General features: G+C 43.9%; 1 protein-coding gene across 1 annotated transcript; it reads left to right on the top strand.

Annotated features, from left to right (window-relative positions):
* The first annotated feature begins 2,220 nt into the window (after positions 1-2,220).
* LOC124474675 (poly(rC)-binding protein 3-like) lies at positions 2,221-17,953 on the top strand. Its single transcript, XM_047031045.1, has 13 exons — positions 2,221-2,282; positions 8,371-8,541; positions 8,679-8,702; positions 9,427-9,459; positions 9,700-9,816; positions 9,958-10,089; positions 10,312-10,440; positions 11,259-11,333; positions 12,229-12,270; positions 13,187-13,265; positions 13,972-14,024; positions 14,674-14,843; positions 17,370-17,953. The coding sequence occupies exons 2-13, from the start codon at positions 8,467-8,469 to the stop codon at positions 17,422-17,424; spliced, it is 984 nt and encodes a 327-aa protein (XP_046887001.1). The 5' UTR covers positions 2,221-2,282; positions 8,371-8,466; the 3' UTR covers positions 17,425-17,953.
* The last annotated feature ends 303 nt before the right edge of the window (positions 17,954-18,256 follow it).

The raw sequence follows: 18,256 nt of genomic DNA, 5'->3' as shown, positions 1-18,256 counted from the left end.
ATTCAAAGGTGCTTTGTGTTGTTCTTCAGTCTAAGGACAATGAAGTATGGACACCGTACTGTGTGTAGTATGTCCCTCCTCTTCGGAGCTGGGGGTTCTGGAGTTTGAACTGGCTTTTACACATCCAATACCACCAGACCAAGATTTGTTGTCCTTTCAAATCAATGAGATTGTTATTCTAGTCTAACAAAGAGGACATACACACACTCACATCTTCTTTACAAGATCAACGGAACCTACTTAAACATTGGATCACAAAGGCATACACACAAATACATGCAAAGACATAGACTCATCTATGGCCTCAGAGGGGTCAGCTCCGCCCCTTTTGGTTACTCTCATGGCGCCAGTCAACAGTCCCCGGGATCGACTGTCCTTTGATGTCTCTGTCCTTCACGGCCGTCTGCCCACATTAGCTGCCCATGCCCTGACACCATGCTGGGCTGGTCAGGGCTGGGCAAGGTATTTGGCTGGGTTTGGCTGGGACAGGCTAGGTATTGGTCTGGGCTGGGCTTGGACAAGCGGGGACAGGTTAGGTATGGGCTGAGCTGGGCTGGGTATTGGGCTGTGCTTGGCTAGGTATTGTGCTGGGCTGGGTTAGGTATTGTGCTGGGCTGGGATAGGCTGGGTATTGAGCTGTACCGAACTGGACTGGGCTTGGTATTGATCTGGGCCGAGCTGGGGGAGCTAGTGCTATTTTGTAATACTAGTGTGGGATTTGGAAAAGGAACGCCATCATTGTTATGAATATAAAGCACATCTTCTTTGACGCATTGCTCTGTTTTAGCCAACATCCACTTCCTCTTTTATGATTCAATGTGGAGCAAATTTAATGCTCTATTTGTAGCTTTATCCCATGGGCTGTTTTACTGACGGGGGGGGGGGGGGGGGGGCTACCAGCATGTGTTTTAGAAGGAGCGAGGGGGTTGGGGCCAAACAAGATGCACATTTTTAGAAACCTTGGGATATAGGATCTTATGGTTTTCTATGTTAAACTGAGATTACAACTACAGTCATGGCACCGAGAAGAGGGCATCTGGGTTAAATAATGTTATTTTTTTTTCTCTTTGGCTGCCTCACCATCTACTCTGTCTAGGTCAACGCTAATCCAATATGTGTACCCCCATCACCCCCTTTCTCTTCCCCCACACACACTGTATGGCGGTCATTGCTGTGGGGGGTGGGGGACATGTGTGTACAACAACCCCCTACCCCCGCCCCCGCTCACCCCTTGCACACACACACCACCCAGCATTCTGCTGCTGCTAGGGCCAAAGCCTAACGACGTGGGATTAAACCCTGCACAACTGTCCATCTGACACAGGCGCTGGATTTACTCTGGATTGGATAATCTGGACGGAATGCCTCTAAATCTCACTGTAATTCCACACACACACACACAGATATATGCACACACACACATGGATTAAAATCCAGGGAACATAGAATCAGGAGGACGGTAGTGGTCTGTGTGTCTGTGTGTACGTGTGTGTTGGTGTGTCTGTGGTTTCATGTGACCTCTGCATCCCTTCCGTATCCCTTTGACTGAACCCCCATACCTTCCTCCAGTGCCCAGCGCCTTGGGGGCTATAGTACACTAGAGGTTAGGAAGTATAGTGTGAGGATGAGGGGAGCCAAGGACTCTGTCACGGTATTAAGGTTGGTATTTCTCTCTGTCCATAGTTTCGGATTCAATACTTTGGTTCGCACATCTATGATCATCAATAGATGAACTGACTGGCTGGCTGGCTGGTTGCCTGGGTAGATGGATGAGGGCCGACTGACTGGGTGCTCAATTGTCCCACAGGAGTGCCCAAGGGGGACTTGAGCTCTGATGCGTACCTCTCCATCCCCCTCCCCACTACTCTCAGCCCCTCCCCCCAACCCCAATCCCTGATGCCACTGTATCTCATTGGGCACCCTCCCCTTGCCCCCTTGGGTGGTGTTTGGGGGGGAGGCGTGGGGGGGGTGATATGGGGGCGATAAGGGGACAGTCAGCCCCTTGCATATCTGCACCCTTCCTGTTGGGATGTCACAACCAAATCATGTACAGTATAGTTGGTCCAGGACGCCAGGCGTATTCGTTTCCTCGTACAATTCGGAGAAGTGACGGAATCCACGCGTCGCCCATGTGACCTGGTCTCGCTGTCCAATCAAATTCCATGATTCAACCTGGGTAGAGCCAAAGAGGAAAAATCATTTTCTCTCTGTGCAGTTTTTTTTTATTGTCATCTTTTGCGAAACGTCGAAAGTAGTCGCCATCTGTTTGAAGCAGCGCAAAGGTAAAGCTTGTTTTTTTAAGATATTAAATTTGGTTTTTTTTCAGGGCCATGGTTGGTAACAATGGTGTCATCAACTCAATGAAAATATTCATGGATAAAATTATACTAAATATAGGATCATGTATGGACAGTAGTAGCAAACTATTCAGGATAAAAAAAGCTTGTTGAGCCTCTTTTCTCAAACTTGCATGAAAAGCTGACCAATGCCGAGTCAGGAAACTGCATCAATAATTCATAATCAAGGGACTTTATCTTTACATCAGTGAACGGTATCATAGTCTAAACCACGGATGTGTTTCGTTGACATATCAATGATTCATTATCTAATTTGCCGTCGTTATTTAGATCAGGTTTACTTTGCGATCCTATGTACGATGACAATAGGTTCAACTTAATTCATTGTCCCACCAATTTGTGTCTTTCCGTACCCTCTAGTAGTCAAATACAAAGACTAACCCCATGTGCTGTGAAAATATTCCCATATCCCCCTGAGAATAGACAGTGTGACTCCTGTTTGTACCCCGGTAACTGTTGTCTCCCCCATAGTCCCTGGTGTGGGAGCCTTTGCTGTCATTTCGAGAAACTCTGTTCCAACATGCTAGAGTCCCTGATGGTTTTAATTGCTCCGACACCACTCGTTAACCAGTCTGACAAATTACATGTATGAGTATGTTTTTTCTATAGAGAACGACAATGAAGCTGAGCGTTGACCTTGTTCCTTTGTGAGCGCTAACTAAACCTGATGGCCAATGGAGTTGATGTGTCTGGGTTTCACAACGATCGTTATCCCCAATTATCATCAGGCCGATATTAGCTCTATCCATCGCCTTGTTAGTCGAAGATGTCGTTAGATGTTAGCTCCAATCTTCTTGGTGAAAGTAGAGCAGGGGGTGCACCTAAAGATGTACGGCCATGACGAGACAGTCAGGTTTAAAAAGCAGCAACATCTAGAATTGATATCAGGAGTTAAAACAAGCAAGGTAGCTGTTTATTTATTATCATGATTACTACTATTGTACTGTGAATCTTTTGTTTTATTATTTCATCCTCACCGATGGATGGAATACTGTTAAGACGACGATTCACAAGTGCTCAATCAAATATCATGCCATATAGAATGGAAATAGTTGGGTACCAACAATGTAATACTATTACATTCAAACTCTTCCACAATAGTTTACTTTTTATCTTATGATTTGTACGAGACCTCTTTAGCTTGAATGGCTTCTTTAGTGACATTCCAGCCAGCCTGTCTGGCTTTTCAGGGTGTTTTTTTGTCCGTCCGTCCATCTGTCGTATCCAGTGACTTCATCATGATCTCATGTTGGATCGTGGCAAATCTAAAATGGCCGACGTCACGCTCTCCTCTGTCTCATTACAACATGGTGCGCTTGCTGCGCATTGCTCTGCCGCTTCCCTGCTCTCTGCTGAACTCTAGTTGCTATACAGGAGTTTAATAACCTTGTTTTTTTGTCATCCCTGCTGAGGACAAATGGGAGGGAGGGGGGATTTTGAGGGGGAACCAGAGTTAATGTTAGCTTAGGACTAGCTAGCATATTTGCTGCCATCTACTCACTATTACACTCTGCAGTGAACAGGCTAGCTCTGGCGTTTGTAGGCTAGAGCTCAATGGTGGCGGCTGGGACAAGAAAATTGAAACTACGGCTGGGGATGGACAAACTGAGGCTGGGACTGAGGCTGGGGATATAGGTGGGGGTTGTTACTAGGCGAACAGAGGCGAAGCCTCAGGCTAAATTTAAGGCTGAGGCTATTAGGATGAGAGTCGGGGCTGGAGAGACTGAGACTGAAGCTTAGGCTGGAGAGACTGGGGCTGACACTGGGGCTGGGGAGGCTGGTCTCAACGCCCGAGCGGTTGATGTGGGGTGACAGCTCTAGTGCATGCTGTCATAGTGGCGTAGAGGAGGGGCGTTTGGTTTGGTTTGCTAGACGCCCCCACCCGGGCCTACTCACCATGCCATGTGAGTGCCAAACAAGGCCAGAACTGCTCACATCCCAGCAAACTGGGAGCATACATTTGAGACCCCAATAGGCAACTATTGTATTCAACCCTTGTCTGTTTTTTAATTATTTATTTGGACCTTTAGAGCCTTTTGAAGTGCTTTTTAATAACTGGAATCTTTCTTAATCAGTTTTATTAAAGAAGCTGAAAGATAGAGAGACTGAACAAACCTGCCATGCCATAGGTGGTTCTTCTGTACATTACTCATTATAGAGTTACTAAACACCCCAATTTCCGCCTGAGCCCCGCCACTTCATGTTTTCAAAAAGTTGTGGGTCCTCATTAACATTCATTTTGGGGCTTTATGAAATGCTCAAAGTGATTTTAAACACGGCCAATTATCATACATAAATGCTCACTGAAATAAGTTGGAGTATTTAGGTTTAGTATTAGTAGGTTTAGTACTCCTAGTATTAGGAGTATTTAGAGCTTTAGGTTTTCATCTGTTATGAATTTCTGAAATATTTTGAACCACTACAAGTAAAAACAAAAACCAGGATTTACCACCAAACAATAAAAAATGATATGGGTGATAATCAGGACCCAAACTAAATACATTTAGTTTCAAGTAAAAGCATATGGAGCATGTGCAGCTTCCTTCTGTGAAACCCTCCTGGCACTAATAAGAAATTGGGTTTAAATTGCCATTCTGTCTTATTTAAGGTTTGGTTAATGTACTGAGATGTTGGACAAAAATTGTTGGGTTTATCCCCATGGGGCGAGGTCTATTCAAGGACACTCACGCATAGGAAGCCTACGAAGTTTGGTGACGTTAATGTAGCCAACAGAAGTTGACTACTCATGGTACAGATACTTCTGTTGTTTTAGACTTCAGACGGTTCTTCTCAATGATTAAAGCTTGGCAAATACTTCTGTCTCTGTCCTCAACCCCCTTCATGTTAAAATATAATCTCCAATTTTCACCAACAAATTGTGTGTTTGTTTGTGCAACCCACTTGTTGATGACTTCCTTCGCTTTTTAAGTGTCTAAAGGTTAAAATAATTCAGAGGAGAATCTGATTACAGACCACTAGAGCTGACAGACACCAGTGTTGCCACAATAAAAGCAAATACAATTCCCCAAAAGAACAAACCATTGCAACTGTTTGTCTAAATCAAGATTTTAAGGTAGCAGGCACCAATCAGATGTTAGTGATTGCTCCCTCACTCACTGCCTCTCTATTTTTCTCTTTCTCTGATACTGTGGCTTTGGGCTTAAACAGTGTACTATACTTATGGAGGGTTTATGTGAAAATATCATAATGACATATCTGTAGCTCTGAGGATTAATATGGACAGATGACCAAGGGTTGGCCTACATTAGTATACTGCTCCTACTGTACCACACAACATGTTCTTATTGATTTTTTTACACATCTCAGGGTTCTCTTTGTCTGACTCTCTCACACTCACTTATTTATGTTGACAATAATCAGAGTCTGTGATTTGAGAGAGTAATTTGGAAGGATAGATATTATTATCTGGGAGAGAAAGAATAGGGGAAATTGAAGCCGACTTAAGTCTCCCACCTGTCATGATGACAAACCTCAACCACTTAGAGCCTCACAGACCTTCCTGCCATATGTTTCCCACTACTCTACCATTCTAGACATGGTTAAAGTGAAGAGTTTCCTGTTATGTGCAGTCCAGCGCACCTTTATATTTGGAGACTGCTCATTGTGAGACGCACAAAAGGAGAAGCTAAAGATGGAAGGAAAAAGGAGTCGAAGTGGAGCTCCCCAGATAGTGCGAATAGTGTTACTCTTTTCTGTTGGCAGATGAGTGGAGAGAGGATGAGGGGGAGAAAGGGTAGGAGGGAAGAGAGGGAGAAAGGAAGAGGCATTCTGTGCGCTGCGGTCCTGTCCATCCGAGCATAAAGCGTGATTAATTCAATAGCGGCTTTAGAGGAGGCCAGCAGCCCTGCCACGACGCCCATGACCCACTTTCACCATCAGATGTCACGAGAAATTCTCTATTTATTTTCAATTTCTTTTTTAAATTAAACTATCACACTCAGCTGGTTAATGTTCTAACTTCTCTCCTTGATCAACATCAGTAACTGTGGGAAAAAACTAGGAACCAAGTGTAGCGTGTGTGCAAATGTTTGTTGCATGATGAAGATCATTATGATGATGTGAACATTGGTGATCTCAGAACCCCATAATCAGAGTCAATGTATAATGTCAATGTATAAGTGGTAGTAGACTACTATAGTCCTCAATGTCCTTGGAGTTCAATAAATTCACCTAGCATTGATTTCAAATATGAACATCAGAATCCCATTGGTGTTTGGATAGTTGGATGGATAGTGTGTTGCTGCAAGTTCTGCACCTTGTTCTGTTTTAATAACATAGAACCAGTTGGCTTCAGGGAACCCCCAACCCCCCCCCCCCCCCCCCCCCCCCCCCCCCCCCCACACACACACACACACACACACATACACCCCTACCCATCAGTATGATTCAGAGGGCCTTGACCTAATTCTATTGTGCTTCGCAACAGCATAGAGCAGTAGAGGCTTTCACCATGGAAGTACATATCTCATTTAATGATGACCTCATTCACGTAGGAAAGACGCCGAAAGGGAAGTGCGTATTCTTACCTTGTGTTACCTTACACATGGACACACGTGTACACACGCATACACACACACACATACACCCTGTAAAAACACAGACACAAACAACAGACATAGTCACCCATGCAAACACACACGTATTCACCAAAACAAACACAGGACAGACTCACCAAAACACAAATTCTCTAACACACTTTCAAAATGTTTTATGGAAACAATACAAATCTAATTTAATTGTTTCCAGTTGAATTAAACTCAAATTGTTAACCAAAAAAGACAGTCCTAAATCTTAGCTTCGGTTGACAGTATTTTACAGTGAGAGATAGAGCTTCAGACAGCTACTTCATACTCCATATACACACCTACTGGTCGTGAATTGGTCTCTCTCTCTCCCTCTCTCTCTCTCTCTCTCTCTCTCTCTCTCTCTCTCTCTCTCTCTCTCTCTCTCTCTCTCTCTCTCCCTCTCTCTCTCTCCATTGCGTGTTTGGTTATAGGACCCCAGTCTTACAGGGTTTATTTCTGTCCCTTGGTTCTGCCCAAAACTCCACCACTGGCCAGGCCCGCCTCTTAAACCCAGATTAAGGCTGTTTACGTAATCTGGCCTCCTGTTGGAGATTGGAGAGAAAGACATCTGGCAGCAGAATCCCTCCCTGGCCTGATCTGTGAGACCTCCTGTAGTCTATCTGTGTTGCCACTGCACCAACCAATCACTCCATTAACCAACCACCAAAACACACAATCGCACTACCAAAACCACCGCACCACACAACTCCTAGCACTGCCATGAAACCATATGACCTTGTCTAACCATCCAACCACTTTATCATCCAACTATTCAACCACACAACCATACAATTAAACAATTGAACAATCCGTCCAACATCCAACCATGCCATGTTTCAACATTCAACCTAACTATTTAACTATTGTATCATCTCCCCAAATGATCATCTAACCATCCAGACTGTCAGATTACATGGCCTGAACCTCAGCTCGAAGGATTGTACACCGTATATCTTTTATCTGTGTTCTGAGTGAAACTGATATCCTTCGTGCAACCCACACCCTATTTCGATCTCAATCTGTCCCCTATTTTCTGTTTCTTTTTCAGTTTCTTTTTGTTTTTTAGATTTCTATATTAATTTTTTCTATCCTGTTTATGGGTCCACTGCTGGTTGTGTTGTTAGAGTGCTCCCTTGTGGTCAACGCTAGCACGACAATCTGAGTTGTTACATCACAGGGGTTAGAGAGATCAGAAAGGTGCACAGGCTTCTGAGTGAGCCACGTCCAATCACAGACATCCTTAATTAGTCCCTAGGATCAGACAGACTGACACACTCATATGATATGACATATATTTACCTCATATGTAACTCTTTTATTTTTAAGTGTTTTTACCATATATCTCACATTCAGCCCTGTGCTGTGTAATCAAAAACACAGAATGCAGAGAAGATGGAGACCAAAGGAATTTTGTTTACGTCTTGCAGGTGACTGGTTGGCTGGCTGCTCCATCATACTTTCATTGGCCCTGGGACGCTCCTCTTTCACACAACCAAACCCCTTCCTATACTTCTAATCCCGACATGGAACCCACCAAAGTCCAGTCAGAAGGTGGCTTAAACGTTACCCTCACCATCAGGCTTCTGATGCACGGCAAGGTAGGCTGCATTCCACCTCTGAGAATTGCAAGCAACAAGTGGTTGTAGTCCAATAAGAAGGACATCAAAGCTACCTGTCTTGTCCAAACACTAGCGTCAGGATGTTCATACTGACTCAGGTCTTTTTATCTCTCCAGGAGGTGGGCAGCATTATTGGCAAGGTAAGAACTATAGTATTGAGCGCTTATGTTTTGTACCCAGTGAGATGAAACAAGTGTATCAGTTCCATGCTAGGAGCCAACTGTGAAGAAAATACAACTCTGATAGATCTACAGTCAACTCCAGAATTGTAGCCACCCCTTGGCAAAGATGAGTAAAAAGTGTTATAAAACCTTTTGTAATTCTACTTCATGTCACATTGTAAAAAGAGAACAATCCAACTTTCAATTGAAGTATTTATTTTGAGAAAATAAATCTGTCATTAAGAAATAAATATTTTTCGAACCATGAGTGCCAGAATTATTAGCGGTGGAATGAGCTGAAGAGCAGAGTGCACAAGAGAGGACCTAAGACCCTGGATAGTCTGGAGAGATTCTGGAGACAGGAATGCTCTCAGATTCCATGCTCTGTATTCTCCAATCTCAATAGATGTTAAGGAGATGACTTGGTGCAGTTTTTTTGGCAAAGTGAGCTTCTACAAAGCACTCAATGTAGTGCCAATAATTGACAGATTTCTAAAATCTGATTTTCTCAAAATGACTTTTCTTCCATTAAAGTTTGGATTGCTCTAATGTGAAATGAAAATTAATTACAAAAAGGTGACTTTTTATCACACTTTTAACTCATCTTTGCCATGGGTTGCCAATAATTCTGGAGTTGACCGTATCTGTTCTTTCTGTAGGTCGGGTCAGGTATCTGATAGATCTGTCTGTTTTTTCCTTTCAGAAAGGAGAGACGGTGAAGAAGATGCGTGAGGAGGTAAGTGCAGAATAAATGAATGAATAAATCGATGAATGAGCCAATGAATCAAAAGTGAATGGATGGATGGATTTATAAATGAATTTAATAATGTATCTCCCATAAAAAATTATAAAAAATTGTGAAGCTGTTGTGGGGCAAAGTTCAAAAAGATGCATATTGCATATATGCATATTCAGTAAAAACACAGCCAATGTATTTACGTGCGTGTGTGTGTATATGTGTGTGTTGGTCCTCCAGAGTGGCGCCCGTATCAACATTTCTGAGGGTAACTGTCCAGAGAGGATAGTCACTATCACTGGACCCACAGACGCCATCTTCAAGGCCTTCGCCATGATAGCCTACAAGTTTGAAGAGGTAATACATACACACACAAAATACATTTGCAGACATGGGGTCAACACACAAATTGTCATACCACACACTGACTTTGTCCTTCCTTCCTTCTTTGATTCCTTCCTTCTTTCCTTCCATTCATCCTCTGTGTACTCCTCCCAGGATATCATAAACTCCATGAGCAACAGCCCAGCCACCAGCAAGCCCCCGGTCACCCTGCGTCTGGTGGTGCCGGCCAGCCAGTGTGGCTCCCTCATAGGCAAGGGGGGCTCCAAAATCAAAGAGATGCGGGAGGTAAGCAATGGCGGCTACTAATGTATTTAATAATGGGTTTAATGAGAACGATCAACAGTAAACAGATGTGAGAGGTGAGTGGTGCAATGGGGGGGGGGGGGGGAGTTGGTGGGGGTGGGTGGTGATGACAGAATTGTATTGCTGCCTGACTAGAAGGGTTTGAGGACTAACAACAGGACCCTGCCCCCGCCCCCACCCCTTCCCCCTTTCATCCCACCCCAGTCCACCGGCTCTCAGGTGCAGGTGGCAGGGGACATGCTGCCCAACTCCACAGAACGAGCAGTCACCATCTCTGGTGCCCCGGAGGCCATCATCCAGTGTGTGAAGCAGATCTGTGTGGTGATGCTGGAGGTAGAGTACTGTGGGATGACTCAGGAGTCGAATCAAGGCTACCCACTCTTAGAAACAGTATTCACAGCTGATCGTCAACTGTAGGATTCATTGTAGGATTCGTTATCAATAATCCACACTGTCCGATTCAGTCAGGTTGATCTACATTTTCAATGCACCTCTTGTGGACAGGGGCGGTTTTAGGCACGGGCGGACCGGGCAGTCGCCCGGTGCGGCATTTTTTCATGTTACGTGGGGGGCGCACAAGCATTTATACATTTTTTCATCTCTGCGCGTTTTTCTCTTATCTATCAGTTCACTTTATGAGGAATTGGCATATTGGCGCCCCCTTTAGGCAGCTGCAGGCACCCCTGCCTGTTGAGACGGTGCCGTGCAGCATTTTCCGTCGTTTGTGCCGCCAGGTAGTAGCGGTCCTCCTTCCGTGTACTCTCGGGGGGCGGGGTAGGGGGCGGAACAAGATTACTTGGTAAGGGGGGGGTGGGGGTTGCAAGTGATAAACTCGCCCGGGGCTAGGACCGGCACTGCTTGTGGACCAGAAAGTGATGTCACAACATGGTGTCTGTAAAGAACATGCATGTGTGATGTCACTGTCTGCCTTCTCCCTAAGCGCTATCCCTTAGTCTGTACCTTACTTGTACCTCTTTTTCATACACACACACACACTATTACTATCTTCACTCACAGTGTCTTTTTCTCGGACTATTTCTCTCTCACGCATTCCTTCGCTCACAACTATTTTCATATAGTCTCTCTTTTCTCTCTCCGGCACACTTCCCACTTCTCTAACACCCTCTTTCCCCTCTTTCCCCTCTCCCCAGTCCCCACCTAAAGGTGCCACTATCCCCTACCGTCCCAAGCCTGCCTCCACCCCGGTCCTCTTTTCAGGTGGCCAGGTAAGAGCGGACCCCCTGGGGGCCTCGGGAGCCAACCTCAGCCTCTTACTGCAGCACCAGCCACTGCCTGTTAGTGTCTCCAGGTTCTACTCACCCTCCTCAACACAACCTTGTCACAACCTCAACACAACCCTGTCACAACCTCAACACTACCTTGTCACAACCTTGTCACAACCTCACCACAACCTTGCCTCACACCCACTAGCATGACCATGTTCACCGTGTTCCTATTATGACCCACCCAAGCACACAAATAATATGAATGTATTTTGATTACCTCAGCACATTTCCACACAATTCTGAGAACACAAACTGGTTCTTACACCATTGGACATATTGTGTTTGAATCAGTTACATGGAAATTGGTCACAAAATCAAAATACGTTCATCTGAAGACCCCCTCAATAATAGGTCCATGGATGACTCTTTTGTCTGAGTGCAAGCACCAGCACCCTGTACTCTCCTTGTGTCAGGTCATCTGATCTGGGATCAGTTTAGATCATCATGAGTAGAGCTAGTTGCCTAGTTCTCAATTAACTCCTGTGAGCATTTGTAATAAAAAAAAATCTAATCTGGTCACAGTTGATCTCATTCTCTAACATTACATGGGTCTCCCGACCTCCATTCAGAAAACATATTCCTGCATGAGCTTTGCTTCATATTGCTGTCATATTGTTTTGCATTGTATGTTTGATTATATATATACTATGTATACTTTAGTTGGCTATGTAATCAATGTAAATGGGTACTTTATTGAGAATTTAAGCACTTCCAGGATGTTGTAAGGTGGCTTGGTGTAATACGTTCAAAATGAAGCTACTCCACTCCATCTAGTGGTAGTACTGGGGAACTACAGTCCACAGATGGTAAGTGTGCTCTCCTCTTCCTCCTCCAGGCCTACACCATCCAGGGACAGTATGCCATCCCGCATCCAGATGTGAGTCTCTAAAACACACTGCAGCCTTTCCTCACTTTCTCTCTCTCTCTCTCTTTTTTTTTATGACTCTCTCTCTTTCTCTACTCTCCATCTTATTCCAGTCCCCACAATCTATTCCTCTCTCTGCTTCCACTCCTCGTATTAATATTAACCGATAATATTAATAAAACTTCTCTAAAGGGTAATTTCTGTTTCTTTCAACTCTGAAATTACTCTCTTCCTCTGGATTCTGTCAGGAGCCCAACTCCATAAGGCTTGGCCTGTGAAAACATGGGGATAGAAAAAGACAGAATAAACAGAAATTAGAAGAAGAGATTTGTTGTTTGAATATACTGTGGCCAACAACCACAGGTGCCTGTGGAGAATGAAATCGTTACCATATCGTAACCTTATTTCCAGGCATTCATGTGGGTTACAGATATTATATACCTCTTTTGAATTCTCTTCAATTCTCTTTTTAAATCTCTTCAATTCATGTTTTTGAGGAAGGGTAGCTCACTAAAGATGGAAATCAAGGACAGTGCTTCTTTTTGCAACAAGGAATCCACAAGCTGTATGGTCAGGTAAGGGTGGCTGAGCTTGTGCTGACCCACGTGTTTCAATCTACAGTACCAGGAAATACAATCAACAAATACTCACCACCACTAAAATGGACACTTAAACAGATGCTCCCAAAACTCAGGCCAAGTCCTCCATGAGTTTCTGCTCTTCCATCCCTCCACCCTCCCCCCTCTCTCTTTGTTTATCTCTGTCACTCTCTTCCACGCCTCTGTGTCTCTGCGGATCCGCCAATCCTCACTGTCTTCTTGTAGCCTTTCTCTGTGACAGACCTGGGTGTGTGTGTGTGTGTGTTCAGTCGCGCGCGTGTGTTTTAACAATGACCTCATAGTTCTGCTGTCCCTCCTACCCCCCTCAGCAGTTGACCAAGCTCCACCAGTTGGCTATGCAGCAAACCCCCTTTACCCCCCTTGGACAGACCACCCCTGCCTTCCCCGGTACGTAGTCACCTACAACACAACCCTTTACCAATATCCTTCTCTTCTATACCTCCAGAGACACACTCTTCCTTTCCTCTTTTCTCACTGTCTCTCTTTAGGTCTGTCTCTCCTTTTCTCTTCTTCTTCTCCTGCTTCTCCTCCTCCTTCTCCTCCTCCTCCTCCTCCTCCTCCGCCTTCTCTTCCTGTCGGTCTTTGTGCTGCCAGTGTCATCGCCCCCTGGTGGTTGCTATTGTTGACGTTGACGGGGAGGTCGTTTTTCGTTTTCGTTCTTTCTTTGGTCTTGTCTGAGGTTGTGTTGGGTACATACTGAATGTATCTTAGGGCTGAGGCTCTGGAAATGGACGACTAACAAAAACATTTGAAACACAGTACGTGTTTGTTGGGCTCACACAGGTGGGTCCTGACCATCTGTGGCCTTTCCAGGAAGATCCCTAAAACCAGTCGCAGGTCTAGAAAGCTACATAATATTAGATTATTTCACCTTTCCCCATCCACCTCTATTTTATGCTGTTTCTCCTCTCTCTTCACCCATCCCTCTCTGTCTTTCCCTTTTCTTTTCCCTTTTAACTCCCCTCCCTCTCTTTCTTGCTTTTCCCCTTTATCTTTCCCTTTGGATCTTTCCTCTTCCTCGCCCCCCTCTCTCACCCACACCCTCTCTCTCTCCCACTCTCGTTCTCTCTCTCTCTTTCTTCATTCACAGCAGGTCTGGATGCCAGTAACCAGGCCAGTACTCATGAACTCACCATTCCCAATGATGTGAGTATGAGGGACATTTAATCTCTAACAGGATCTCAGTGGATTCCCGTACTTGTGTTTGTGTGTGTGTGTGTGTATGTGTATGTGTAAGTAAGAGAGAGACAGAGAGTGTTTGTTCGTATCCATGACTAATTGTATCTGTGTCTGTGTTGGTGTCTGTGGGTGTGTGTGTGCATGGATCTGGGCCTGTATGTTACTCAGTGATTGTATGCGTGAACTGTGTGCGTGTGTGTCTGTGCCCGTGTGTGTGAGTGGTGAATTAAAGCTAGCAAAACTAAGATAAGGTCCTGGCTTACTGTAATAATTAATCTATGCCGCCTTTGACATGAGCAAAGAAATGGTGTGCTACTTTCCCCATTTGGGATTTGTTTGAAAAATCAGCATAATTCAGCAAAACTCTTTATGAAAAATCTATTATTTTGAGCAAGGTTTTAGAACAGACAAATAATTATTGGGGAATTTTGAATTGTGTATTTTGATTGGAGTTTATAGGTAAAATCACTGGAACAATCCCGAACAATTACAAAATGGAAATGCAATACCACCAAGATCCATTGGGCCCTGAGCTGGGGATGGAGGCTTGCCTTGCCTGTGTCCCTCCTCCCTCATCATTCCCTTGTTGTAAGTCCCTCCTCCATCTTCTTCCCAGCTAATAGGCTGCATAATCGGGCGCCAGGGAACCAAAATCAACGAGATCCGTCAGATGTCTGGGGCACAGATCAAAATTGCTAATGCCATGGAAGGGTCATCAGAACGCCAGATCACCATTACCGGAACCCCTGCCAACATCAGCCTGGCTCAGTACCTCATCAACGCCAGGTTGGGGAATGCACACTAACACACACAAGTTACATCATTCCCGTCCCTCCTCAGTGTCCTTCCTCAGTAATACTGAAACAGATCATAGTCCAGTGGTGGGATGAATTTAGTGACTGGGGCAAACATTCCTTCTTGAACATAAATGTGTCAAAAACAAAGGAAATGATAATTGATTTTAGGAAAAAGCCTCCCTCTATTCGTCCTGCTCTTGTTTATGACGAGACTGTTGAAGTTGTTCAAGTATCTGGGGACAATAATTGACCATAAATTAACATTTTTGCCAAATAATGATGTTGTTTGTGCAATGCTCATCCTTGTATGTACTTTTATCGGAAGTTTAGAAGTTTTAATGTTGACACCACTTTTATGAAAAGGTTTTATTCCTGTTTTATTGAGTCTGTTTTCACCCTGTCTTTTATTTGCTGGTTTGGGTGACTTACCTTGAGATACAGGAACATGGTTGAAGGTACAGTGCCCTCCAAAAGTATTGGAACAGTGAGGCGAATTCCTTTATTTTTGCTGTAGACTGAAAACATTTGGGCTTGACATCAAATAATGAACGTGAGACCAGAGATCAACGTTTCAGCTTTTATTTCCAGGTATTTACATCAGGATCTGATGCACAACTAAGAAAATATCACATTTTGTTTGAATCCACCCATTTGTCATGTGAGCAAAAGTATTGGAACAGATATACTTAAAACATATTTAAGTGAATAAGACTTAATATTTAGTTGCAAATCCTTTGCTTTCAATAACTGCAGCAAGTCTGTGACCCATTGACATCACCAAACTTTTGCATTCTTCCTTTTTGATGCTTTCCCAGGCTTTCACTGCAGCCTCTTTCAGTTGTTGTTTGTTTTGTGGGGTTCCTCCCTTCAGTCTCCTCTTAAGCAGGTAAAATGCATGCTCTATAGGGTTTAAGTCTGGAGATTGACTTGGCCAGTCTAATACCTTCCATTTCTTGCCCCTGATGAACTCCTTTGTTGTTTTGGCAGTGTGTTTTGGGTCGTTATCTTGCTGCATGATGAAGGCTCTGCCAATCAGTTTGGTTGCATCTTTCCTTAAATTGGCAGACAAAATGTTTCTGTAGACTTCCGAGGTCATTTTGCTGCTGCCATCATGTGTTACATCCTCAATGAAGATTAATGAGCCCGTCCCAGAAGAAGCCATGCAAGCCCAAGCCATGACATTACCTCCACCGTGTTTCACAGATGAGCTTGTGTGTTTGGGATCATGAGCAGTTCCTTTCTTTCTCCAAACTTTAGCCTTTCCATCACTTTGGTAAAAGTTAATCTTTGTCTCATCAGTCCATAAAACTTTGTCCCAGAATTTTTGAGGTTCATCTCTGTACTTTTTGGCAATTTCCAGCCTGGCCTTCCTATTCTTCTTGCTAATGAGTGGTTTGCATCTTCTGGTGTAGCCCTTGTACTTTTGTTCATGAAGTCTTCTGCGAACAGTAGATAGTGATACCTTCACTCCTGCCATCTGGAGGTTGTTGCTGATCTCACTAACAGTTGTTTTAGGGTCTTTCTTTACAGCTCTCACAATGTTTCTGTCATCAACTGCTGATGTTTTCCTTGGTCTACCTGTTCGACGTCTGTTACTTAGTACACCAGTAGTTTTCTTCTTCTTCAGGACATTCCAAATGGTTGTACTGGCTATGGCCAATGTTTCTGCAATGGCTCTGATTGATTTTCCATCTTCTCTAAGACTCACAATTGCTTGTTTTTCACCCAAAGACAGCGCTCTGGTTTTCATGTTGTTTTCACCTCTGAATACAGTCTGCATAGACAAAACCTATCTTACCCAATCTGAACCTGAGTGTAGACATTCAGTGGTATTTATTGATTGAATAATGTATGTAATAGGACACACCTGGGCAACAAAACACACCTGTCAGTCACATGTTCCAATACTTTTGCTCACGTGACAAATGGGTGGGTTCGAACAAAAAGGTGATATTTTCTAATTTGTGCATCAGATCCTGATGTAAATACCTGGAAATAAAAGCTGAAACGTTGATCTCTGGTTTCACATTCATCGTTTGATGTCAAGCCCAAATGTTTTCAGTCTACAGCAAAAATAAAGGAATTGGCCTCACTGTTCCAATACTTTTGGAGGGCACTGTATATTGTTAAAATGTGCAGTAGAATTGCAGGCACAAACCTAAATAACCTCTTCCCAACTGAACAGTCAGAGGCAGTTCAGGTTATTTCCATCTGGTCACAGATATCATCTGCCAAGATGCAAGACCAATAGATTCTAGATTTGTATTATATGTTTTTTTCTGTTAATCGTTTGTGAATTGATTGTATGTACTGCTGGCTGTGCAACAAATTGCCCTGTGGGGATACTTCAGATGACCTTGCCTTACCTTATCATTCAACAGGAACATCTGCACGCAGGCAAAAAAAAACATATACAGTCACAGTTACATTTGTGTACACATACACACACATAAATATGTAATGATTCAACCTACGACTAAATGCTGGTTTGTTTTCCCATCATGCCTCTGTGCAGGTTCAGAGATGTGGCAGCCATGTGGAACGACCCCTCCTCCATGACTACATCCTGAGAACCTGACTGGCTGAAAACCCTCCATCACATGACCACGGCAGATATGATGACCCGCACCTCACGACCCTGACCACGCCCACTGGACTCTGGGGCCCCGTCTCAATACTCTAGGAAATGCATCCTCCCTTTCTCACTTCCGCACACCCTCACTTCCTCCCTTTTTGCATTTTGAAGAGTATTCCAACGGGGTCTAGATGAGACTGATAAAACCTGGATTGCCCTATGATCTCCCTGTCCCTCTCCCCTAAAGCTGAAGGGCTCAAGGAGAGGGGGGGGACAACATTTTCAGAGGACAGAATAAAATGTCTGTTGATTATTTAGATTTTTCTTTTGTTTTCTAGAAATGATGTTGAAGCATGTTGAATGTTTAATAGGATAAAGTTGTGTTATTCTTCTATTCTGTCTCGCTTCTCTCTCTTCATCTATCTCTCTTTCTGTTTCTATCTTTCTCTGTTAGTGCTGCGTCATTGGATTTCAGAATCCACCTCCCTTCCCCCCCCAAAAAACAAAAAAACTGTAAAAGTCAGAAAAATACTTTTTCATTACATTTTCTAGCTGCTCAGTGATGCCATCGGCAGAATGTGTGGTGGGATGTAGCCAAATTATCAACTTTTGATGATACTTTGAGCTATTTAGAAAATAGATATTTTTTAAAAGCAGAATGGTTCTATTTCCACCCCGTTTCAGATATTTGTCTACCTTCAAATCCAATCTCTACCCATAAGTCTTTGCTGCATCACATTACCCTTTTGAGCCAATGGTATCACTCCTAGACCCCCCTTTACAATGTTTATTTCCTCTATTTGACATGCTTACTTCTTCTGCATGTG

This window comes from Hypomesus transpacificus, chromosome 12 (assembly GCF_021917145.1).
Source record: "Hypomesus transpacificus isolate Combined female chromosome 12, fHypTra1, whole genome shotgun sequence".
Classification (NCBI taxonomy): domain Eukaryota; kingdom Metazoa; phylum Chordata; class Actinopteri; order Osmeriformes; family Osmeridae; genus Hypomesus; species Hypomesus transpacificus.
The sequence above is the reverse complement of the archived record's forward strand: the minus strand, read 5'-3'. Positions and strand labels throughout refer to the sequence as shown.

Excerpts from the sequence above, each read along its gene's own strand:
- LOC124474675 (XM_047031045.1), top strand. The coding sequence starts at position 8,467 with ATGGAACCCACCAAAGTCCAGTCAGAAGGTGGCTTAAACGTTACCCTC. Across the intron at positions 9,817-9,957 it reads TAGCCTACAAGTTTGAAGAG|GATATCATAAACTCCATGAG; the intron begins GTAATACATACA and ends TACTCCTCCCAG. Across the intron at positions 14,025-14,673 it reads AACTCACCATTCCCAATGAT|CTAATAGGCTGCATAATCGG; the intron begins GTGAGTATGAGG and ends TCTTCTTCCCAG.